This window comes from Falco naumanni, chromosome 4 (genome assembly GCF_017639655.2).
Source record: "Falco naumanni isolate bFalNau1 chromosome 4, bFalNau1.pat, whole genome shotgun sequence".
Taxonomy (NCBI): Eukaryota; Metazoa; Chordata; class Aves; order Falconiformes; family Falconidae; genus Falco; species Falco naumanni.
In genome coordinates this window covers 2,361,557-2,386,864 of record NC_054057.1, presented here as the reverse complement: position 1 = coordinate 2,386,864, position 25,308 = coordinate 2,361,557, and the positions used below count along the sequence as shown (strand labels likewise).

Below are 25,308 nucleotides of genomic sequence, written 5' to 3'. Positions count from 1 at the left end.
GACAGCCTGGAAGAAAGTAATTTATGTTATTTACTGTTGATGAGTGGATGATTATTGGATTGCTTTGTTTTGGCTTTTCTTTTGATTTTGGTTTTGGGTGCTTACTTGCTTGTAAGCTATGAATGTGCATACAGCTGCATGTTCTTAATGGTCACCAGATCTTCTGGCTCAGTGCCTCTGAGCTGTAGGATAATGAACTTGCCTGTGTTAGCTGAATTTTGGAAGTCACTTTCTGCTCTGGTGACTTAGGCAAAGCGCTTTTCACTCTTCCTGTCATCTAGTTAAAAATTGCTTTGCTTAACTATGAGATGTCACAGACTTAGACAACTGATGGGATACTGATTTAGGACTGTAGTCAACGATTTGCCAGCCCTGCTGTGTCATGGACCAGGTTTCAATAGTTACAGGGTCGAATGTAAGAGAATGAAGTGACCCGAGGAGATGTGAGTCCCTACCCTGCCCAGTGCGTTGCTTTCTGCTGGCATCAGACGCCTAGATGCCTGGCTGTGTGTTAGCGATGAGTGAGGAAGAGTGCGTATGTCAGGCTGCTGGTAGCCTTTTCCTAGCTTAGGTGGCATCTTTCTTGTCTGTTACCTGTAAACATGCCTGCTCATAAGTGCATGTAATATATTGGTGTATACACACACATATACATGCGTATAAATATATATATATAAACCCCACTTTTTTTTCCCCGCACCACACAAACACATTGCTGATAGAGAAGGGACTTTTCCCCCAAGCCTGTGGAAGCTGATGAGAGGTTAGGATTCAAGCCTGGTTGTTCCCTCCCAGTTGGCACCCAGGGTAAGGAAGGGAGACAGCTCATTTGAGGTGAGTCAGTTTCACTGTTTTCCCTGCAGTGCCACTTTGTCAGTGTTTCTGCCCTCCCATTGCTTTGGGGTATGGCTATAGGAGTCCTTTAACTGTTTGATCCAGACTCACAGCTGCAATGTTGTTTTGTGCCTGGCAGGTCCAGCTGTGTGTAGACTTTGCCAGGGTTATGTCCCAGTGAGGGAAGACAGAGGTGCAGTTTGGCTGGATTAGTGTCACTGGAAACACCGCAGACTCAGCTGTGTGATCCTAGTGACAGTAGGGGGGTTGATTAAAAACATAAAAGCTGCGAAATAACCTAGTCTCAGGGAAATGTGACTTAGTAGTTTTGTGTATGACTGTGTAGCGAATTCAGCCTTTCAAAGAATATAGGAGCAGAAGGCCACAGCCTTCTGTGTGCCACTCCTGAGTTCTGGCACACAGTCCAAAATGTAGCTGCAGTAGGATTTACAGCTCAGAAGAGGCTTGCTGTCAGGGTAGAAATAGAAAGGGTAGTTGACATTCTATTGCAGATAAAACCATATCTGATCTGTTTCTCTCTCCCGTACTTTCCAGGAGAGCTTCTGAGAGGTGAGGAGGGTAGTGAGCCCTGCTAAAAAATTCAGGGCTTTTTTTGCTGCCCAGTGTTATATCAGATGATATTGGCTTGTGGGCTTCAAAACTTGAAAGCTGGAATCTGATTTCTAGGCTTTGTACTGTACCTCTTGTACCACTGTCCTCCTGCAACCTTCTAAGGAAGTCTTGTTGTTTATAGTGGGAAACAAACGTGGTGTGACACAGTCCTCCGTGCCCAAGCAAACTGCTGGGGAGCTGTGCAGTGGGAGGGAAGTGCCTGGTGGGCCACTGGCGGGAAGTGCTGTGCCCTTGCACGTGGTGCTCTGACCTCCCTTCATCCCTTCTCCTTCACTGCAAAACCTAAGAGCTGCCACTCCACCCCCCCCACACCTGAACATGGGGAGGTCTTAAGGTTCACCTTCTTGTGGGGATTTTACATGTGCTGTGGGCTCAGAAGTTAGATGGGTACAGAAAGGATGCCTACACTTGAAGCTGGACGTTTCATTTAAATATCTTGCAGAAGCTAGGTCTGAAGGAATTATGCTGTCAACTCCATTACCTGGAATTTTGCAATTTGTATTTAGGCCAAAAGACCCATGAGAAACGGATACATTAGAGGGGAGAAGAGAGACATTGAGAGGACATGTAGGTGTGCTGTCATCTAGATAGTAGTCTCTCAGGGTTACTGTGAAACACAAAATAGCTATGTTAATGTTGTGAAGAGACCAAATCCCACTTCAGTACTCTGCATTCAGTTCCAGCGATTGTAAACAATTGTTCTTTGTTTTTCTACAGACCTTATTTTGAACTCAAGGCAAAGTACTATGTACAACTAGAGGTACGTATGTAATTGAGATCGATCTGAAACTCTTTAGTGCTTACGGTAAATACTGAAATTGCATCTAAAGTGTTCTGACAACTGTGTTGCATTTCTGTATAAAACAAATTCAATTCAAAACCTCTTGAGCAATTTGCTAAGCACATTCAGAAGATAAAAGACTAAAAGAGGCTTTGCTTCCTGGTGTGAAATAAGACTATTGGAAACCTGCTGCTTACTTCCAGAACCAAACGAATACAATTTGACCATCTTTACTTCCTGTAGTTTGAAATCTCTGGGGTTTGTTTTGTTGTTGTAGGTTTTGGGGTGTGTGTCTGACTGTGCCATGTTTTATGCAACAGACTGTTTAACTGTGCTTGGGCTTCTTTTTTCACTGACTGGGTCAATTAACAGAGCACGTAACCTGCTCGTAGTACTCTAAATGTCATGCAGATGTGAATTTCTGATTTTGGGTTTGGCTGGATGGGCTGCTGCAGGGCTTTTTTTGGCATCTCTGCACTACACTGTACTTACTCTGTGTAGTGCAACAATGTCTGGCCAGTGATTGGGCACAGTGCATGCCTTGCAGGGCACAGTGGTCCCAGGGTGGGCATGGCAGCTGTGAATGGGATGGTAATCCCTGCTGTTACAGCCCTTGGTCTTGGAGCTGCCAGGGGTGGGAGAGCAAAGTCGCACTAAAAATTTAAATGCAAGAATCTCACTCTCTATTTGAGTAACTTTTGCTGCATGTGGCCCCCAAAAGCTGGCAGCCTTGCTCCTCTGGGTTGAAGGGTAGCAGCTGGTGCTGTAGGTGTGTGGGGTGTGCACAGGGTCTGAGTGGAGAATGCTTTGCACTGTTGGCCATGGGTGCAGGAAGGCTCCACTGGGGTGCTAGGTCAGCAGGAGCCTAGCTAGAAGAAGATTCCTGTTCCTTGCCTGGGATGTAAGGTGTGTCCCACACCTTTTTTTTTTTTTTTTGTGAGCCCTTCCCTGGGCTGCCTGGGATGCAACAGCGCTTTGTAAGCCTCAGAGATACTTGCCAGGATCCAGACTTGGGCAGCCCTCTGCTCCTCCATCTTGCCTGCCTGCATAGCTGTGGCCAGCTGATGCTGGAGTTGCACCCTTGCCTGTCCTGGGCTGGGTGCCAGCTCAGTAATCCCTTCTGGTTGGAGGCATTTTTTGAGAATCCCCCTTTTCTCCGTGAGCACAGGCCCACTGTTTGGGATCCTGTTGCTTCTCCACGACAGCTGCTCAGTGCCTTCCTGAAGCAGGGTGATTGTGTAAAATACTATGCAAAAGATGGCACAGATTGCTTTTAATGTACAATATAAAACAGAGTTGAGACAGCTACAGTTATACAAGCAGTTTTGACTTTGGGAGACAAGGTGTACAACACTTCTGCCCTTCCTGTAGAGTGGGCTTTGCACCTGGGGCATGGAAACTGCTCTACTACAGCTGTCAGGGTTGGAGGGTTGCTGCTTTGTAATCTACCAGTTTAGTAACCAAGAAGTGATGGGTCTGGTGCTTAGAGGAGAGTGAGGCTTAGCCCCTTTAGGGATGAGCCACAGCCATGCTGTGCCCTGCAGGCAGGGGCTGCCAGCAAACCCTTAGGAGTGCTTGTAGGATAAGCATTGACGTACCATTGAGAGCTGCATTCATGTTAGTAAGAGATCCTGCATGTTAACTAGGGGACCCCTGGTTTATGCTTAGTTTGGGCCATTGCCACACTCCAGAGGTAATCCCAGCCCCTGGCTACCGTTGTCTGCTTTGCTGCTGTCTCCTTCTCAAGTGCCACTGCTTGTGCTGGTGTGTTCTTGAATTATGAACTCTCCCATCACCTAGATACCAACCCTGGTTTATGCTAGCTTGCCTGTGCAGAGCAAGTCACGTGGATATGCAACAGAGAACTGCATACTGCATGTTGTTCATAATGAAAGCACACGTAATACCTGTCTTCCTTGTTAGCAACTGAAGAAAACAGTGGATGACCTGCAGGCAAAACTGGCTCTGGCAAAGGGGGAGTATAAGACTGCCTTGAAAAACCTGGAGATGATCTCAGATGAGATTCACGAGAGGAGACGGTCCACTGCCATGGGGCCTCGAGGGTGTGGTGTGGGTGCTGAAGGGAGCAATACCTCTGTGGAAGACCTGTCAGCAAGTAAACCGGAGTCAGACACCATCTCCAGTGAGTACAGAGCACTCCCGTGTCTGGGAATATCCCATGGGTGTCCTAAGAAATGCTGAGATGAAGGTTGATCTGCATGTTCTGCAGTTTGAAATTTGCTGGCTGTTGTGGGACTGTGGCTAACTTGTAACGCTTCTCATTATTACAGGAGTTGATTGTATTCTTTAATAGCCAGTTTTCAAGGGAGAAGGATGTGAGTTGAAGTGCATCAGCTCTTCCCTTAACATCACTGTTATTTTTTGTACAGTGCTGTATGGCAGGAACAGAACTAAAGCACTTCAAAGCATGTTTCTTATTTTTAAGCCAGTGATGCTGCTGTTGGTGACTTGCCTGGAGTGGTCACAGGCTGCTGCAGATCACTCAGCCAGGTTGTTGAGGTGGCGGTGCTGTTTGGAAACAGGTATTTTGGATCGTGCACTTGTCTTGCAGCGTTGGGCCTGTGGAAGAGCTACAGCAGTACAGAAAGGCGTGATGCTCGCACAGAAGGGGTGTAGGGTTAAGCTCCTTTGCACTGTAGGATCTTTTGTCAATATGTGATTTCAGCAGAGCACGTGTGCTGTGAATAAGGGAAGCAAAGAGGCAGCAATGTGCTAATGCAGTGCACTGAGAGGCTCTGTGTGAGAGATGTTTCTCTTGGGTGACAGCAGCAACCACTGAGCAAGCTGCAAGCCTAGCTAATCTCTAGGCATGTGGGGTCCTTGGGTTGCACACACTGGAACGGCCTGTTGTATTGTGAGTTCGCTTTTTGTCCTGGCTCCGGATGAAAGTGGATAGATGAACACTCCATGTAGCCCACTTTTTCCTCCCTCCTGGACACCTTCTCTCCTTCTTCACGTGGAAAGTCTTTTTCTACCCAGATCCACAAATCCCAGTTTAATTTGTATTTCAGCTCCATTTCTGCAGGGAAAAGTCTACGTCAGGATTGCAGGAGTTCATAATTACACAACCCCAGTGCCCGAAGGCTGAATAAGCAGTTCCCTTGTAGACAGTGGTGCGTACTGGTGCGGGGCCACGTAGGTCCACAGTAGAGCCCATCTGTGCTGTGAGAGCTGGGAGGCAGCCCTGGGCTGGCCTCCATTCTCTGCAGTGGCAGTTTTTGCATGATGTGCTGGAGCTGTCACTCAGTACTGTGTAGCTGGGACCTGAGTTGCCACAGCAGGTGCAGTGTCTGGGCCAGCTGATGCATTGTGGTTTTGGTATGGCTGCATATGGAGAGCCAGAGTTGAGCCTTTCTCCTTTAGACAAAGATTGCCTCTTGGGATACCCACAAGTGCTCCTCCTTGTGCAGAAGGCCTTCCAAGAGCCTTGGGTATAAGTGAGTGGAGGGTTTTGTTGCGCTGAAGGAGTTCAGGGGCCTGGTATGTAGGGCCAGAAAGAACCAGGAAAGTTAATTCAGAGCAACAAGCTGCTGGCCCTTCTGGCTGCTGCTGAGGCCGCAGGCAAGGACTGGCAGCATGGGTCTATCCCTCTCTTTGAGTTGCACAGCCTGACATAGGTGGAAGGACTCCAGGTTGCATCTAGTGCCAACACAGAACTGGGTTGTGACTGGGCAGGACTAGCAGCCTGCAAGACATCGTAACCAAAATAGCCTTGACAGGTGCAGCTCTCATGCATTGTTAACGTGGGGGGCTTTCCACCAAGGTCCTTTGTATCGTGATTTATGTCTGCTGGAGTTGAATAATACACCAAATCATCAGCAACAATTTCTTGGCCCTAGCAGATGCTCCTGTGTGTTATAGTAAGTTTAGGTGGTGATGAGTAAGTTACAGTTTAAGTTGTGCCGCTTGTAGACTGGCTAGTGTCGCTGCTTCTTGCCAAGTAGAGGACTCCTGTAATTGGAAACATCTTTTTTGCCCAACCTTTTTTTTTTTTTTTTTTTTTTGCTTTCACCCCCTGCAGTTACCTGTATTGTTCACCGTATATTGGTAAAACAAAGCAAGTGAGAAGAAAGGCAGCTCTGCAGTTTTGGATTTGACATCATTAAAAACAAACCAACAAAACCCAAACCACAAACTGTCTCTGAGCACAGAGTCCCCTGGAAGGGGCTCAGGAAGGTGGATAAACTGTTATCAGTTTTATGTTTGAAGCCTTTTAGGTCAATTCTGATGTGCAAGTACAGTTCTGGAATCTGCAAATACAGCAGAAAGAGGCTGGACCTCCTTGCAATAGCTATGACAGTAGCTGCCTCTGTTGGCACCCTTCGTGTCCGAGTGGTGCATGTGAGCCCCAGGCTGCCAGGGTAACCGAAGAACTATTTTGAAACTTCTTTGAGCCACTGTGTTAATGCTCCTGCTTGGCTCCTGCTGCTCTTTCAAGGCGGTTCTGAGTCTCTCTAACAAGGGCAGGAATTGCAAGGTGTAATTGAAGATAACCTCAGGTCACTGTAAATGTCTTGCTATTTGTGGGACTACTTTAGACCAGTGTGATTCCAGCACACGCTTTTGTTGTGTAGAGGCTGATGCATCTAAAAAACCTTCTGATCCTGGTGGGACTACTTGTATGCAGAAGTCTTTAGTTCATAGGTCCCCATCCTGCAATGAGCCAAGACTGAAAAATGTTGAATTTTAGCAAAACCTACACCCCTATGTCGCACAAAATGGAACCTTCTTTAATGGATTTCTCCTCCTGTTGCTAACAAAGACCCAGCAGCCTGGTTTAGCCAGAGAGTTTGGAGTTGGTTTGCTTTAACTAGAATTCAGATCTGAGCAAACTTGAACAAGGAAAATTGTATGTGTGGCTGGGGCTTTTTTTAATTTGGTGTTGCTTGGTGATCCTCATCCAAAAAGAGATCTTGGGAGATCGTGCTGGATTTTAACTCCGAAAGTGGGAAAATAAGGTGGAAGCAATCTGCCCCTGGAGCCAGGAGTCTGTGCTGGGGTCAAGATGGTGCTGGGTGAGGCAGGCACATGGGACTAGGCACTGGCCTAAGTTAGGTACCACAGACCACAAGAGAACAAGGCCAGCTAGGCAGGGGGCACCAGGGACAGTAAAAATCCAAAAGCATCTTGGCATGAGGAGCAGTAGCTAGTGTAGAGCTGCTCTTGCATGGCATGGCTGGCAGGTGTGCTGTTCCTCAAAGCAGAATCAGGCCTTCATAATCCACGTATGAAATGCTGGGTTAAGGCTTTGCAAAGGGGGCAGAGCATGAGAAGAGGCAGCCCGCGGGTTAGCAGTGCATGCATGTGCAGAAGATGCAAACCTGAGAAACTGCCTTTGCCCGGGAAGGTGCCTGGAGGGGTTAGCCTTGCTAACTGAAATATTCTTTGAACATTGCAGTGGCTTCAGAAGTGTTTGAGGATGATAATGGCAGCAGCTTCATATCCGAAGAAGATTCGGAAACTCAGTCAGTGTCCAGCTTCAGCTCTGGTGCTACGAGTCCTTGTGAGGTGCCCACTCAGTTTCCTCCTGCGACGCGACCTGGAAGCTTGGATCTGCCCAGCCCTGTATCCCTCTCAGAGTTTGGGATGCTCTTTCCTGTCCTTGGCCCCCGAAGCGAATGCAGCGGGGCATCCTCCCCCGAGTGTGAAGCTGAAAGAGGTACGCACAGCTGGATACGTCCTGGGCCAATGCTTTTCAGCTTTTTAAAGGGAGCAGGAAAACCTTCTCAGCTCCCCTAGGCATATCGCCAGCTTACTGAGCTCTGACCCGCTGGCCGCATCTTTGGGGAAGGCGGTTCTTGAAGGCCCTGCATCTCGCAGTTAATAATGACATCTAAAATGTTTTAATTATTGTTCTCCTGGCTGGGAAGGTTCCCCAGTTCTGTCTCAGTGGAGGGGTTTGAGGTTTCTCACAAAATCAGCGATCAGTGGGATTCTGATGGTACATCTATTTTAAGGAAAATCTGAGTTTAGTTGGGTTTTTTTGGTGGTTGTGTTTTTGGTTGGTTGTTTTGCTGAAAATCCTGCTTCCCAGGAAAAAAACCCAAACAAATAACGTGCCGAAAGGAACCTCTTGCAGGCTGTGCCAGCCCTTGCTGATAAGCTCAGACTAGAGGATTACCACTGCTCTTTGTGTTCTCCAACCTAAGGCTGTTTATACTGTAATTTGCTGATGCAGTGCACAAGATGTACATGGCTTGGAAGGCCAACTTCGTTTTTGTTAAAGCATCTTGCTCCTGCTCCTATATATTTATTTTTTTTCACTCTTTGGCAAAGGAAGCTGCAGAGGCACCCACTTGAAGCTTAAGTTACAGAATGAAATCCAGGTTTAACATGTAGTTTAATCCTTTCTTTGCAGGGGATAGGGCAGAAGGGGCTGAGAACAAGACAAGCGACAGAGTGAACAAGAATAGGAGCAGCAGCAGGAGCAGCTCCACTGAAGGGCTGGCTTTGGATAACCGAATGAAGCAGCTCTCCCTTCAGTGCATGAAAATCAAAGAGGGAATATGCGCTGGCAGAAAAGCTGCCCAGATTGGCTGAGTCCTCCTTTTGCCCTGTCCTGATTAATGGGAGTACAAATATTTATACATGAACTTCTAGGTGTTTGAAGAACATTGTGCCAATAATATATGCCAAATCTTAAGTGTTTACTCTAAGAATTTAAAACTGCACTAAGAAGTCTAATTGATGTAGAGGGCTGGAGTTTTTATTCAGTAAATCCTTTGTAGGCCGGACAAGTTATCAAATGTTTAAGCTGTGCTCATATTTCACAGACTTTGTAAATTGTTTTGTAGCAGCCTGGCTGAAGCAATAACTAGTAATATTCCCATGTAAATTCATGCCAGTTGGGGGGGCCTGAAATTCAAGCCAAACATTTGCCCAGTGCAGTTTGGCTTCAGTTTTGTAGAATGAAATGCTCTTTAGATACAGTGGATCTCTTGAGTACAAGTGGCATATTCTTTAAACATCTGTATTTGTCTGTATTATGCTGAAACTGTAGAAATATTTTGTATACAGGAAAGCTGTTGCATGTGTGGTGTCTAAAAGCCTTCACTCTTCCCTTGGTGCTCACAGAAAGGATAAAGATGAGTCGTGCCTACAAAAAACAGTGTTGGGACAGACAGATAGGCAATGGTAACGCTCAGCGGTGGCAGGCCCTTTCTAGCCACCTTCCCAAGTCTGGCTTGGATCTTAAGGGTGATGCCCAGTGACCAAAAAGAGTTGATAGGCCCCTTGCCCTTCCCCCGCCCCCCTCCCTCCCCCCTGAAGTGAAGTATTATTTTTCAGCACTTTAAGTGGGTTTTTTTTTCTCAAAAATGGAAGTCATAGATGTTTTCAAGGACAGTTATGATAAGGGATTCGCCGTTGAAATATGCATGAAGAAAAGGAATTGCCAGTGTAGATTGACAGTGTGTTCTTAAGCTTCTTCGTAAGTTGTACTGTGTGGGGTTTTATAACTGTTAAAGGGACTTGGGATTTTAGTATGCCCTAGAGAAAGTGTTCAATAAAACTAGAAAGGGCATGGGCATGTTTTGCCAGCAGCTGTTAGGCAGTAGTAGTGTCTGGTAATTATGCTAATAAGTGGTAGTAAAAATCCTAGGACTCTTCAGTTTTGGTGGCTAAGCATTTCTGAAAGCACCATTTTATCTAAAACATCAGTTTATATTGTTAATTTGATGGGATTTTAATTGTTAATTTTAGTATTGCCCAAAGTATTTTCTAGTCTATGTTTTTGCAGTCCTGTTGTATTTTGTTCCTGCCACAGCTTGTGTATCTATTCTCAAAGTTAATGTAAGATTCTTCACACTACAGTAAACATTTTTGTTTTCCACATTTTGAGTCTGTGCAAGTGAAGTCTTATCTCAAGTGTCAAGAACTGAATCTTCTCCCACAGCAAGTTTAGTCTTTAAATATCCACTTCCAGTTGAAGATTGCAGCCCCATGACACTCTGGTATCGGACTCCCTCGTGGTATGTGGACAACTTGTTACCTCCTTCCAGCTTCCTGGATCCCTGCATATGTGGTTCAGTTTTTATTCTGAATGGCGTGAGACCACAGCTTTAGTCAAGTTTTCCAAAATTCCTTGGTATGCAGAAAAAAGGAAGGTATTTGCTTACATGAAACCTCTGTACTTCATGCCGCTGAAATTCGCTGTGAGGCCGTAAAGGATTTGAGGTAAAGAAACGCATTTTCATAAAAATTAGATTCAACATGTTATAGCTGTTAAGCTGTAATAGCTTTAAATATTTATACATTTACATCTTCTGAAGACCTGAAGGCTTCACTCTTCCATTGCTAGCGTTTCCCAGCCCAGTAAATGCTTAGGAAAGAAGTCTGTGGTTCCAACTTCTGATGTGGCCATTACTTGGGGAAAAAGCCAAGACTGACAGTATTCAATATGAAATGCCACGTGGCACTAAATATTTTTGCTTAGACTTTTGTAGTTAAACTATTGTCTGTGCTGCATACAGTTAGAAAAATTAGCAGAGGTATTTGTGGTTGAGTATCTTATTTTTGCAGACTTGCCAGTCAACCCGTTACATCTTTCTGGGTTGTTTGGGTGTTTTTTTGATGGTGTGTGTGTTTTTCTTGTTTTGTTTTGTTAACCGCTCTTGCCAGTTTATGCCTCCCATCTTGCCAGTTCTGACTGGAAACCTAAAATCCCTGCACTTGGGCAATGAATTGATTTTATGCTGAACAGGATATAAAAATAGCTCTGTGCTGCCTTGCTTATGTGCTGATTGGGTTTAGCTCTGCAGGGTAAAAACATTGATCAGGAAGTTCAAAAGGGTGTGGAACCTGCTTTTACACCATACTTCTGCAAGATTTGTGTAAAGATCTTGCTGCAGCCTTCTGCTGCAGCAAGTCTGCCCTCAGGCTTGGCAGGTAAATCACCTTTCAGACGTGCAAGCAAACAGGCCCAGCTGCGTGTCTAATAAATTAATGGAAAACTCATTTTATTTTAAACTTCATAAAAGCCGTAATGATAAATATGACAAACTTAAATGAACACACATCACTATGGAGTACAGGCAAATGAACAAGCTTTCTCCAGCTACTTTTCTGTTGGAGCTCTTTGTGCATGCTGAAGTGTGACACTATGGTAGCTGCCTTCATGGATATAAAAATAAGCTTCTGATGTATCAAAGTACACGTGATCACTTCAGCTGCCCTGAAGTGAGAATGTATAAACAATGATGTTAACCTAGGAATTCTGCTTCTCTTTGGTATTATCAAACAATTTAAATGTCCTTGTTGACTGAATGTCAAAACCCTCTACTGTGTGTACGTAAACTTAATTCTAAATAATCGGCTGTTCAAATACCGCATAGATTATATGGTCAAGTGCATAATTGCTTTACAAAAGTTACAAGAAACTTGCATCAGGGAACTAGAACTGAATCTCAGACGCATGGGGCAGATGGGATGGAAGCTGCTCATACCATTCATCTATGGCATGACCTCTCACTGAGTCTTTGAGAGCTGATGGCTTGGATTAATGGAGGACTAACTTGTTGCCTCCCTAATAAAACAAACTGGGGGATGTGTGGGCTTTGGGGTGCGTGTCTTGTCCTGAACTATAAATAGCAGCATTATGGGGTCTTGTATGCAGCTTCAAAGAAGGTGTGTTGGGTTTGGTTTTGTTTTTTTTTTTGTTTTTTTTTTTAAATAAACCACACAGGAAAGGTTGTGCAGCATGTGAGGAGAATGTCAGAACTTCTGAAGAGGCAATCTCTAGTTATCCCTCTGTGCCACTGATAGAAAATTAAAAATAATTTCTTTGTAAGTAGTCTTTCCTTTGTGAATTGAAGAAAGTGTAAATCCTCTTACAGACCCTTAAACCAACTGGCTTTTGTTTTGTCAGTTATCACCCTCATTTTGTACAGTGTCTGACAAACAATTTATGCGTGTGGGATGCTTGATGGTATGTTTTATGAGTCTTTCTATTTTAATGTTTAAAAACCTGAATTACACGTTTACAGGCAGAGAAGACTTAAGGGTCAAGAGGTGCATCATAATGACCAATGTACATTTGTAACAGCCTGAGCTGTTGTGCAGCTATTTAAATTTTTGCACATGCAGCCTTATTCCTTTCTGAAAGTCTTGCTGCATCACATTAGATGCTGATACAACCATGGAATTATTGTATGTCATATGGATCAAAAAATGCTAAATGGTATAGGGCAAAGAAAGGCTTAACCTAGATATTGACCTGAGGCTGTTGAAAAATCTAAGGATTAGTTCACTTTTCAATAATTTTTCCAGATTTACTTCTAGAAAAAAAATATAGAAGCATGTATTTGACAGAAAATATCAAAGCAAGTCATAAGTGCTTACATGAACTTTTCTTCCTAAGAGAAAGCTTTGTTGTAAAACTCATTTGCCACAACCAGAACCTGTAGACTAGAATTTTTGAGACTATTTTGTATTTCCTTTTAAATACTCCACCTGAGTATTCTGCCCTATATCTGAAAGGAAACGTACAGCATGGTATTCTTGTAGCTAATTGGTGCAATATTTGAATAGGACTTGTGTTATAAAGGACACTGATACTAAGGCTTAAATCCTGTGCATTTATGGGGATAAGCCAAATCCACTGACTGTACTGTAATGTGTAAAACATGTTATTGTATCCTGGTACAGATAGGAGCCTTTGGCCTTAATGCCTTGCCCTGGCATTAAGAGAGAGTGAGTATATTCATTGCTTTTAGTTTAGCACAGTATGGAAGCTGAGCCTTATGCTTGTTTCATCCAGAATTGGGTGTGTGTGTAAGAGACAGAACCCCCCCTCCCGCAGAGTAGAAACAAACTACAGAAGAACAACAACAGATTTTACTGTAGGCAAGTCTACCAGCTTGATCCCAAATAGCAGAGGATGTGCAAGAACTTAGTACTGAAAGCTGGCAGTTCTGGCATCTGCCTTTTGTGCTGTCAAAAAGATACTCAGTTGAGACTTCCTAATTATCTCTAACTTCATAGGTGATAAAATATATGCAGGAGCCATTACTACTCTGGTTTAGTCTGAGCTAGAAACTTAACACAAATTTGTAGGGAAAACAGGAGTGGTATGAAATTTTGATTTTGTAGGGCTGAAGCAGGCCTTGGCACATACTCCAAAAGCCAAGGAGAACAACAAAGAACCCCATCTGTTTTTCACTCAGCTTGTACCCACGCCATTCCCTCTGTTGATTTGTGGCAATAATCATCAGAAACTTCCTTGCAAAAAAAAGGTAGAGTCACACTCTGACACGCTTGTCGTAAATTTTCTAGCCCAGATGGTCTTTGAGAGAAGTGCAGTCAGAGGCATGTGCCTTCAGTGCCCTTTGAAAGCTAGACATTTGTTAAGCAGCTGTCTGATGAAGGAAATGAAACAAGAGTATCTTGTACTTTCTGGAGAGGGCTAATAGCAAACTTTTATGGTAATAATTTTAGCCCACAGGTATTTCTGGTGCTCCTGTAGCACGTGTGCTCAGTTTCCCAATGACCAAATGGCACCTGTGCTCTAAAATAAGAAAATGCTACCTTTATGCTTGGAAAAACTGCCAAACCCTCTGAACGGGCAAAGAACTTCCTATAGCTGTTTTTAAACCACCCTCTCCCCCAGCTGTCAAATATAGTGGAATTTTAAGTCTGCCAAAATTTAGGACAACAAAAAATAATCCATTTAGAATCTGTGAGGCAGTTAGTACTTTTACATTAAAAGCTCTGTTACCTTTAGGTACCTTCAGATACAACATATATAGATCTTCCAGAGGAAGAGCACATACATTGGGCTTCTAAAAAAATCTTGTTCTGCAACTCCTACTTCCACGATTTTCTTGAGAACTCTGACCCTACTTCTGTTGACAACACTGGCCACGTGTTCAATTCATTCACTGGTTTCATCTTACAAGGAGAAAGGTATCTTTTCAAAGAAGTCTTGTATAATGGGATCGGCAAGTGCATTTCTTACAGCCATGGTTTATTAGGGGGAGCGGTTTAAATGATCCTTCCCCTACAGGCTGAATATTTATCAAAATTATGAGAATAAAACATTTCTTTGCTGGGATGCTGATGGTGGGTAGTTCACTGCCTCAGTAGGTGCAGAGACTCTTTACAGTGCACCTTTCACTGAGAACCTTTCACACCTGCTGAACAAAGGGCATGCGGCACTGTCTGTATGCTACTGCTGGCTAACCTCCTGTTTTCACTGCTGATCTGGATTACAGCTAGTAGGAAGAAAGCCATGGAGTACTTTGTGCCGTAATATTATTATGTACTAAAGTAATACAGATATGAAATCAACAGCTCTCAAAGTACATGTAACACGAGTGAAAAAGCCATTGCTTTTCTTTCAAAAATGGCTAAAGCCAGAATCTTCCTTTTCCTTTATTCCTATGTACATATTCTAGATAAGCTGAACGTGTTAGTTTGGAATAGTATATGCTCAGCAGTAGTAAACTTACATTTAGTTGTGAGAACTAGTTCAATGCTGAAAACATTCAAGATAGCAGCTCAAATATGTAGTAAAAGCTATTTGGTCCTGAGACTGAATAAGCAGAATACACAATACTTTTTGCCTTACATGTTTACTTTTAAGCATAAAGTCTTAAACCCTTATACCCTGTATTTTGGGAGAAGAGAATTTCAATGGTAGTTTTACTCTTAACTCACTAAACTTTGATTTGAAGTGTGGAAAAATTTGCAATAGAGTTTTGCCAGTTCATTTGCCTATAAGCGTTTTAGCCTGTTCACAAGCCTGTTGAATAGTGCTCACTCCAATACCATAGCAGCAAAACCCACAGCTGTCTACCACAATTAACTGGCAAATCAGTAATTTCATGCTTTCGGCTACAACCTTAGAATGTAATTTTCTTTTATGCAGATGTGTAGTAAGAGTTGTCCTGTTCTCACATCAAAAACACCTCAAACAGTTATGCGCAGATCTGTCTCTTCACTGCAGCTGTAATACCTTAAGAGGAGTAGCACTGTTAAAATCTAAGAAAAAAGGACCCTCTTGTTGAGGCAGAAATGTGGTGGGGATAATGTTGTAAACTCCAGAAAATATGTTCTCCACTTCCAAGTAGCAAAATCCACACCTATGATAAAAGAAACTACCTGTTAGAACCGACATCTGCAGTATGTTTCAAAACTTTAAGACTTCATGAAGCGAGTATTACCTGTAGTCACCACTGCTTTTTTTCTGAAAGCCGTAGGAACCAGGATCTCCTACTGTTGAGACCATGATGAGTTCAAAGCCAACACTGTATTGCCTGCAAGTGATGTGACAGACTTATTTCAGTTATTCAGGTCATCAGGGTTACCACAAAAAGGGCTATTTATTAGCAACTACACAGTGTAACTGGAAGACATCTAAAAGTTCTGCCACATTTGTGACAAACTTTAAGTCAAGCTTACCACAACATGAACGTAGAATTTGGAGAAAGACAGAACACACTTCAGATTTGGAACTACACATGCTAGAAATCTGCCTCTGCATTTAAGCAGACTTCAGGTAGTTAAACTTGAGGTGACACACGCTGGTGCCATGCCACATCAATCCTGGGGTGATCAGTAAGAGAAATCAGCATCCACGATCTCGGCAGAATTGCTCATGTTGCACTGCTAGCTTTTAATGCATGTGACAGGCACCGCTGCCCCTGTCATTCAAACTACTCAGATACGATCCACAAGCGCAGAAATAAGTGCATACAAAACCCCACTTAATTAACAGAACAGTATAGCCACTTAGTACTCATCTTCGTTTCAGAGAGGAGGAGTTTCCTCAAAGAGGGGAGGATGGATAGAGACATGCTACCATTTTGTGAGGCCCACGGTGCACCTTTGCAAAGGATAAAGACTTGAGGGCATGTCAGATGTTGCTATTTAGAAGCACTGTATACCGGTATTTTGAGGTAGACTGAATGTTGCCGAAGGAATTCAAGCTGTGTAGATCTACTCCACAGGGCACTGACATCCAATACTTCTCCTGGCCGGCTAGTGGCAGAGTAAACGCACTTTCAGAGCTGAAGCTACTACATAGGCCATTGTCTGACAGCCTGTAGGGGTTCAGTACCTTGCATATTAGTTCTGCTACAGAAGAAAAGGAATTACGATTGTGATTTAATTTTTAGAGGAAGAAAGAGTACCGTCTTCCCTTCTATGCAAGGCCTCACTCTGCTGAGATCCTGAAGCTAAGGAGAAAGGTTTCTGCTTCCCTTGTAGATCAAGGATTTCCTCAGTAGCAGACATGCAGGTTTAAGTCACCGTTGATGGTGAAGTTAGAAACATAGATAGCACTTAGCCTGAGCCACCTCCCACACCTTGTCTTCTGGATTTTCAGGGAGCTTTATCTTTAGCATGTAATACCCTTGCTGTGTTGATGCATGGTTATTCTCTACAAACCTTGGTCCCCGTAGCTCAATTAGTAATGGCCCATTCTTGTCCAGCTGGAATTGATAAACGGGGTTATTTTTGTATGTGTCTCTGAAATTTCCACATCCTCCAGCACTGTGACCTTTCCACTGTCCATTAACCTGAAAGAAGTCAGAAGTACAGAAAATACCTCGTATCCTGAGGATTTGTATTGCTTATGTATACACACAAACAAGATTAGAGGCTCCTCTCACTTTAAAGAGGTCGCTGACTTTAAAAGAGGTCACTTTTTTTAAAGAGGTCACTGACTTTAGTACTCACTCCTAATTTTAAAGTGCAAGTGAAAGACTGTTAAGTGTTCAGAAGGCTTCACTGCAGTCCCGCACCCATCTTGATCAAAGCCTTAAATACCTTAAAAGTATACTGTATTTTTTCAGCTTATACTAGGTAAGTAATGAGTGACTGTTTCTGACTATGACAAACTGCATCTGATGGAAGATGTATATTGCCATGTATCCCACAACTACTGGACTATGCAGATTTGTTGAGGTTTTTTTGTCCCCCTCGGACCCTCCTCTGATGCGCTAAATGAGAACTGACAGCAGTACAGGAAGTGCAACACTACTTGTGTTGTAACCTTTGCTTTTGAAATCACTGCCTCCAGCCCTGTCTGTTCACCAATAAGCACTCTGAGAGGCAGCATTACAGGGACAAGGTATCCATAAGGACAGATTCTGCAAGGACAAAGACATACAAAAGGAAAAATGCTGCTCAGACACTGAGAAACAGGCCATCTGTTTGCAAGTTCCTCCTGCTAGTCATTAAACTGAGAGGTTAGACTTGTAAGACATGCCAAGCATTCACACAAATTTATAGCAGAGATCCATTTCTCCTGTTACTTCCCTCCCCTTTCTGTCAGTTCAGCAAGGAGCAACGTTTTTTCTTGTTATTTTAGTTTGGACACACTCAGCATCCTAAAGCATCAAACATGGCAAGTCAGGAAGCAAGGGGGATTTCTCCCCCCACCATGCTACTACCCCGGAACCAAAACCTGCTGTGTGTTGTTAGCTTTCCAGGCCTTTTTCATCTCTGCTGCACTTAGTTCCAGGAATCCCCCTAGGGCTTGGTGAGCTCCAGAGGTGACCCCTCCACTGTAGTACAAGACATCTAGCAGAACTTGCTTTTACTGGTAAACTGTGAATTAAGTTATCTGTCTGCTTGTTTTTAAGTATGGTAACTGCTAAGCCAGCACCCAATAAGCACAAGCAACTAACTTTTTGTATTTAATCGTGGAGAGAGAGCTGTCCTTGGATAGACAGAACATGCCTTTTATTTAAATACTAGACAGACATCTTCAAAGAATTAACAGGAGGTTTCCACATACTTAATTCTATTTTGAAACATAACACAACCGCCTCAAACAGGCTGGTCACATTCAATGAGTTTTTTGATCTCTTAAAGTATTCCCCCAAACTAAGCCCTGTTTTTAAGAGCTAAAGAGGGCCGTGGTTTCTGGAAGAACCAAGCAAATCATCTCGCTGTTCCCAGGGCTCTCTATAGCCAGTTACCATTCTCCAGCACAGGCTAGCTTCATGGGGCTGTTCCAGAAATAACAGCTGGTACGAAACACTATCTGGACTCGAGAGCCTAGCTGCAAGCCAGCATGCCTCCCTGATCACAAAGTAATGCACCCGGCTTCAGGCATGAGTGTCCTAGAAAATGGACTCTGCCGCAGTGGTTCAAACTAGCCTTGTTCCTCACTTTCTGAGGAAGTTACTGTTTGGACTGAAGACTTCTACCTACAGTAGGATTCCCCCATGTATGCATATAGGGTATGCATGGTAGGTACAGAGCTTAAAGGTAGAAGCTGCTGGCTTACTCTTTCTTGATGGTGAAATTGCTAATACGTGAAAATATGCAAGAGTTACTTCATCCTGTGAGCTCTTGGCTACATTTATACTTCAGCTGAAAGTATAACTGCAGCTCGTGTTGACAGCTGAAATATCAACACCAGCAGGCCCCAAAACTGCCTGGGCTTCCTACTTGGTTTCGGTCAAGTTTTTTTGCTCTTGCCCCTGCTGCTGTACTATCAGGGAGCATTTCTACGTGAAAAGCACCGTGGGCAGATTGCTTTGATCCTGTTCAGCAACGTGAGCGCTTATCCCAATTCTACAGACCTTTGAGACGTCTTCACAAAATTTAGGAACAGTAAGTAACACGTTGTGATATTGCCATCCTAAGTAAGTCCATTTGGCATGGTCTTGCTACAGATACCCATCATGCCAAGAGATTTTCCCCAATGAAATCATGTGATTCTCTCAAGGGAAAAAAAGAGAAACACTTCTGCAGCGTTTTTACTCTGCAGTAGTACTACTGCAATCTGATCTCTGCAGAGTAATTAAATACTAGGGTACAGATTGTTATTCTAAAGGCCATTCTATTCTACAGTGGCTTTACAGCGTATCAGCAATGGTACAGCTATAGTAACACAGTGTAACGAAGGTGGGGCATACATACCAAATGCTGGTGAAAGCCAAGCCCCCGTTCACACAGAACGGTGTGAACAGAGCGAGCCAGCCCACGGCCTTTTATGTCGGTATGAATTCTGCTAACAATGCAGCTAATAGTCGGGCAAATTCTATGTAACTTAAGCACAGGATTGATCTTGTGCTAATAATGCTTAGATTAAGCTTTAGTTAAGAAGTTTCATTTGTTAGAAGCTGGCATTTTTGGGTAGTAGTATAAAAATTTATTTAAAAACCTTGTACAACTCAAATACGGAAAAGACAAACCAGAATTATTTTCCAGTTAAGCTGTTATCAGTTTAACAAATAATTACTAATTTACAGTTAAATAATTTACAAATAATTTACAGTTAAACAATCCAGATAAACTATTATCCAGAAAAAAAAATATTTCTTTACCCGTTTGGAAATGGTGTAAGGTGTAGGAATCTGGGAAAAGGTGAACTTGCACAAGGAATACACCTGCATTGTAAAAGAATCAGCTGGTCACACATGCATCTTGCACTTTTCATATGAAATCATGACATGTTAAAAAAGCAGAATTGCCTACACATCATTTTTAGATACTTGTTCTCCACATGCCTATATTACTTATCAGACAGCCCTGTCCAAAACTCAGAATCCAAACAGCGCTGGGACTAGTAAGACTTAGTTCCGTTTAATTTTTTCTTAGCAAAAGCAAAATGGAAACAATCTGCATTTTACTTTTTTCCATTGACAAAGACAGACATCTAGCATCGATCATCACATGACTCAGCAGTTACAGAAAAATCCACATACTGAGTCCAAGGGCTTAAGAGAAGTCAAAAAACTTCAGATCTTAACTGGGATCTAAAATAGACTTCTTTTGGACACACAGAGAGTCAATGCTTTGCCTATAAACAGATGTTATTTTTTTATTCTAGGAGATAAAGTATTTTTCAGCTGATTTCATTACTAAAACCATACACACTATACTGTCTTAACTACAAAAGGAGAACATTATTTAACACTTCATCCAGTAGTTCTGCTCCATCATTCATAGCCTCCCTCCCCAAAATAACAATGCTGATCTAGAAGTCAACTTTTAAAATCAAACTTACAAATAAAGGACATTTTTAATTGTTTACATTCATTATGAAGCCAACAGCACATACCCTGATTGTGTAATGGATAGTGTTTTGTTTCTCATACTGGGACACCACTAAGGTAAACGTATGGGGTCCTGGAGAGGTCAGCTTTATTTTGGTCAGATAATGAGGACTGTTGATCCGGATACCATCAATATATGGAGGAGGATCAGCTGAAAAAGAAAAGGATGAACACTTTTCCCTGATCAAAAAATGCCCCAGCATGGTAAACTTCTTAGCCATTTTGTATCAGTGAATTTTGCTAACAAAGTCAGGTTGTTGGTACTCAGGTTAGACTGTAAACAGACCTGAATGCTCTCAAGAGAGCCTCAAGATTTACTCTTAACTAGGACAGATAATCTTAAAAGCAACTATTATTTTCAGGAGAGGTACATCACACATGACAGGACACAAATTCTGCGCTTGAAAGTACAGCTTAAATTCTGTGACTTGCGAAACCTGCTTATCCATCTCTCACCAGGGTCAACCAGTGTTTCCCACTATTCAAAGATGACCTACTGCAATTATGTTGAAATTTAAAGAGAAAGATAAGGAATGTTCAAGCACCCTAAAAATCTCTCCGAGTCGCCTGTTCCTTCTCCATTGGCTAGACAGTTCCAGAATGCCATCTGCCAAAATCTTTGGCCACTGGGTAAACAAGACTTTAAAACACCTTGATTTAACTCACTCTCTTTCTCTCTCTCCACCCCCCAAATCCTTGTGATCATTACACAGATTTAGTTGCATCCCAGTACCAATGTTCATGCAGTACTTATTATAAAGATCCCAAATATTTGCTTTTACAATTAGACACTCTAATTTGTTATTTGGCCCCTAACTGGTTCTTTCCAGACTTCTTTTAATTTCAGTGAAGCAGGAACAAGTCTAGCCAATTGCTTCAATAGGCCTCGGATCAGGTCCTTTTATTTTCTTCCACAAAACAACACGGGAGAGGGGAAAGGATTAATATAAAACAATGAGAAGCTTAGGAATGGGAAATCTCAGCCTCACTGCCAAAGGATTAAATTGCTTTGTTCTGATCTCATTTTAACAGATGGTAAAAATAATACTGCAGCTTGACCAATCTATTTCCACGGAAAAAGGTTTTAAACAAGTTGGAGCTCGTGAGATTAAAAGTTTATAAACGAGCTTGGGTAGCAAGACAAAACACATGAATCATCCAGTTCTCGCTAGTGGTCTTGCTGGGAGACTCTCTCTTTCAAGCACAACTGAACAACTCCCTCCACTATACAAATGTTTGGTTTGCCCACTTAAGAATGTTTTCAGTAGGACAAGTACTATCAGCACTGCTACAAGTACTGGCAACACCAGAAGCAAGTCTTGAGCTGTAAGGAGAAGCAGATGCTTTAACAAGATCAGCTCTCGCAAAAACATGACTTGGTCAGGTCAGAGATGCTTTCCACAGACAGACAGCTTGGATTCTAAGTGAACTCCGCTGACCAGTTCCCCGAGCAAGACCAGAGGTGAGCAATACAACCCTTACCAGCCATTCCAATAGGAAAACCCACACAAATTCCACTCTTTAGTGAAAAAAGCTTTAAAAGCTACTGTCTAATTAACTGTTGCTATTATGTGTTGCATGAATGCAACCTCGGCTCTGAAGTGGTTCCCTATCTGTAAAAGCAAGTCCAAATCCCACCTGTCTTAGAATACACCTTCACTGAATTATTCCAAGGAATACTTTTACTTGATGTAAAGAATAAATAAAAATATGGTATTATTTGCTCTGCCTTAAAACTGCAGGCTATCCATTCAACCTGGGCACTACCTTTACTTCCTGTGTCTCAACCTGTGTTTCAGACCTGCTATCTGTCTTGAAATAAAACATAGATGGCTTTTTTGCAGCTACAACAAAGCTCCAAAAGCCAGGCCCCTTCTTCTCAAGGTGAGTACAATCTGACATATAATGACCAGGAGTAATACTCGCATAAAATTTGAACATCTAAATATTTTCCTTAAACATTCCATACCCAATACTTTGAGATAGGTTGAGGTGTTCAGCTGTATCTCATGGGCTTGCTTAGGTACTTTACTAAACCAAGTTCATAGAGCAGTTAACCTTGATTATTTTCATTTAGGGGAAGCCATAAACCTTTACATAATTCTACAAATGTGGGAAATAATTATGCTATCAGATAGACAAAAGCACAACTACCACTGCAAAATAAACAGAACAAAGACAATACTGTGTCAAAAGAAGTGTCAGCAGGACTATGTAGACCTCTTAGCACGTTTCCAACATGGATAGCTTGGTTTATTCTTTCAGCGAAGGCTGTTGAAGGTGGTCAAACAGAGCTAAACACCTATTTCAGCAGATTGACCTCTTACAGTGAGGAGTCTAGTTTTGAACTAAAAAAGTGCCTTTCCTCTCCACAAAATTCTCCATCTATTTATAACACAATCTTCTCGACAATTAACGTACACTAACCTGGATAGTAAACTTTTTTGCCATCAGTCTTGTATACAACCATTGTAATGAACTCCCGATTGTGTGCAAAGTCATCCTATAAAAAATACAAATCAAGTAGAGTTGTACACTTCTGGATTGCAACTAATGCTTAATCAGAATCAAGTACACATTCTATCATCCCTTTTGATGACCATATGGTATGATCTAATATTTGTATTTATTGAGATACCCGACCCAATTCTTTTTAAAATACCTGAAGTAAATAAAGTGCCACTAATTTAACTTAAAACAATTCAAACACCAGGATCCAAATTTACTTGAGGACCTTTGGTGGAATACAATCCACTTACCTACAAACAACATTGTTGAAATAGAACCAGAGTAAAAATTGAGCTATGTGGTACCTGCTGAATTTAAAATGTATACATATACACAATGATACATACCTGAACTCGAAAACATAAGCAGTAGTATACTAATAACAGAAAGTCATATAGAAAGATTTACAGAAGATACTGCAGAACTCTTACTAACGGAAAAAGAAGGCGGCACCTTATCTGTGATGTGCCTGCTGAGCAGAACCCAGACGGCAGCACCACCCTGTGGGCACTGGACCTCTAGCTTGTACTGCGGGTTGTTAGCCAGGCTGTAGGCATCCTTCACAGGGCCTTGCTTTGCATCCCAAGTGCTGAAAGGAACACAGACATGTTACTAGACAGGTAAGATACTAACCCGCACTTTGAAAACTAACTCCAAATCCCACGTATATACAGAGCTATCTCTTATCAGTACGAAGGTACTGAAGGCTGATTTTCTACTGGAATCTACAGCGATTACATATTATAATCATGTCAGAAGCATTATCTTACATTTTTGATTTATAAATAAAATCATTACAACACAGGTACAATAATAAAAAATGCCAAATACAAACAGCTTGGCTGTTTGGTGTGGTGACCACAACAACACAATGCACAGAAAAAGCTGAACCATTCAAGGAGCCTGGCCTACCCAATTATAGTCATGGCTGCATACACCAATATGAAGTGAAAAACACCTACACTTCTGTAACTCTAGAAATCCATACATAAGCTATGATTAGCTTCAAAACCTCGCCAAATTTTTTTCTTCCAGTTTTTTACTGAGGTAATTTTAAAATTTGATCTCTTCCATGATTGGAAGGGTGCCTGCATGAAGTGATAAAAGATCTTTGAAGTACCCTATTGCAAAATCTGCCTGCTACCTCATGAATCGTCTAGACAAGGAAAATACAGCGTGGAAAAAAAAAAGTGCCAATGGCTGAACACAAAGCATGGCATGCTGGAAACAGAAGTGGATAAAGCTATTTGTAAGTCCCATTGACCTTCCCACACACAACATGTGTGGAAGGCTGTATTATAAACTAAGCTTCAAATTATCATCATTACTACTCCACTTTTTACAGTGGTTGCCACTGTGCTAGGCATTTCCCTACACAGAGGTATGGCAATCACTAATAATATAAAGAGAGACCAGTAGATGAGCTTTGAGATTAGCATACACCTTACCTCATCTTGCTACATCACCACAGTGTAGTTTAGAATTTGAACACAAAGATAGAATGAACCTTTACTGATTAGCTCAGCAGTTGCACTATGGATGAAGGAGCTTATGCAGAGCTTACGTTACCTCTGCAGAAACAGTAGCAAAGTGCGCTATAGCAGAGTAGAAAAACAAAGAAACCGTTGCTTTCCAAAACTTATATACACACTTATCCACAAACTGAGTGACAAAAAGACTGAATGTGATTGATACTACGTAGGAGACAGGTATCATGTTTGGGGCAGGGGAGAAAAAAAAGAAAAAAAAACAAACAGCAGGCAAGGAAGATTACTTGCAATAACTGCAACTGGTAAAAAATGGAATTAGTTTAAGCTACTCTGACATCAGTGAACACACCCTAAAAAGGCAAAAAACACTACACGAACAACTTGCAGCTTCAACTGGCCAGGGAAATAAACTCCAAATAAAAACTAGGTCACTCACGTACTGTCTGGTCACTGCTTAAAGATAGATTGCACAAAAATTTGATTTCTGTTCCGATAGATGTGGGACTGAGGTCTGAATCTGGTTACACAACCTCAGGTCTGCAGCAACATCACAAATGTCACTGGAGTGTCAACAGCGTTACAGAAGCAGTCAGAAACAAAGCCTGGGCTGAGAATTTTGAAGTATGAAGTCAGGCTCAAGTGAGCATTGTTTGGAGTTCAACCTCTTCAGCTCTAACTAGGAAGAACAGAAGGAAGGAAACACCACATCAGAACATTTAGTGAGATATGGACACAAAGTTTTATCTCTTGGACCAACCTGTGAATACACGTAGATTCTTTAAAAAGACTTGGGTTCCAGCTCAGATAAATAACATCATAGTACTGGCACAGGTCCTCCCAGGCAATCCAGAAGATGCCTAAAAAGAAATGCTGTTACTGTTTCCTTACCAGACACCTTGATTTTACTTGTTTTTCAAAAGTCTCTTTCCAGGCAAATGATACAGCTTATATAAACAAACCTTTCTATAAAACTTAGTAGTAATGTCTGCATTGCCCAAATTTCTAAATTGAAACTTAACCCCTAAAACAA

General features: G+C 42.3%; 2 protein-coding genes across 9 annotated transcripts in view; one reads left to right on the top strand and one right to left on the bottom strand.

The window, feature by feature from the left end:
• Positions 1–10,102, top strand: part of SH3BP5 (SH3 domain binding protein 5) — an 84,682-nt gene extending 74,580 nt beyond the window's left edge. For all 4 annotated transcript variants that reach the window (XM_040590055.1, XM_040590056.1, XM_040590057.1 and 1 more), the window contains 4 exons: positions 2,185–2,227; positions 4,172–4,391; positions 7,668–7,928; positions 8,628–10,102. In XM_040590055.1, coding sequence (XP_040445989.1) covers positions 2,185–2,227; positions 4,172–4,391; positions 7,668–7,928; positions 8,628–8,809 — 706 coding nt within the window. In that variant the 3' untranslated portion in view covers positions 8,810–10,102. The remainder of the gene's footprint in view (positions 1–2,184; positions 2,228–4,171; positions 4,392–7,667; positions 7,929–8,627) is intronic.
• A 1,107-nt stretch (positions 10,103–11,209) lies between these two features.
• Positions 11,210–25,308, bottom strand: part of CAPN7 (calpain 7) — a 35,687-nt gene continuing 21,588 nt past the window's right edge. For 4 of the 5 annotated variants that reach the window (XM_040590049.1, XM_040590051.1, XM_040590050.1 and 1 more), the window contains 8 exons: positions 25,036–25,135; positions 23,242–23,377; positions 22,708–22,783; positions 20,286–20,431; positions 19,549–19,611; positions 16,655–16,785; positions 15,430–15,522; positions 11,210–15,348 (listed from right to left, as the gene is read on the bottom strand). In XM_040590049.1, coding sequence (XP_040445983.1) covers positions 15,204–15,348; positions 15,430–15,522; positions 16,655–16,785; positions 19,549–19,611; positions 20,286–20,431; positions 22,708–22,783; positions 23,242–23,377; positions 25,036–25,135 — 890 coding nt within the window. In that variant the 3' untranslated portion in view covers positions 11,210–15,203. The remainder of the gene's footprint in view (positions 15,349–15,429; positions 15,523–16,654; positions 16,786–19,548; positions 19,612–20,285; positions 20,432–22,707; positions 22,784–23,241; positions 23,378–25,035; positions 25,136–25,308) is intronic. The other variant, XM_040590053.1, reaches the window with a different exon arrangement.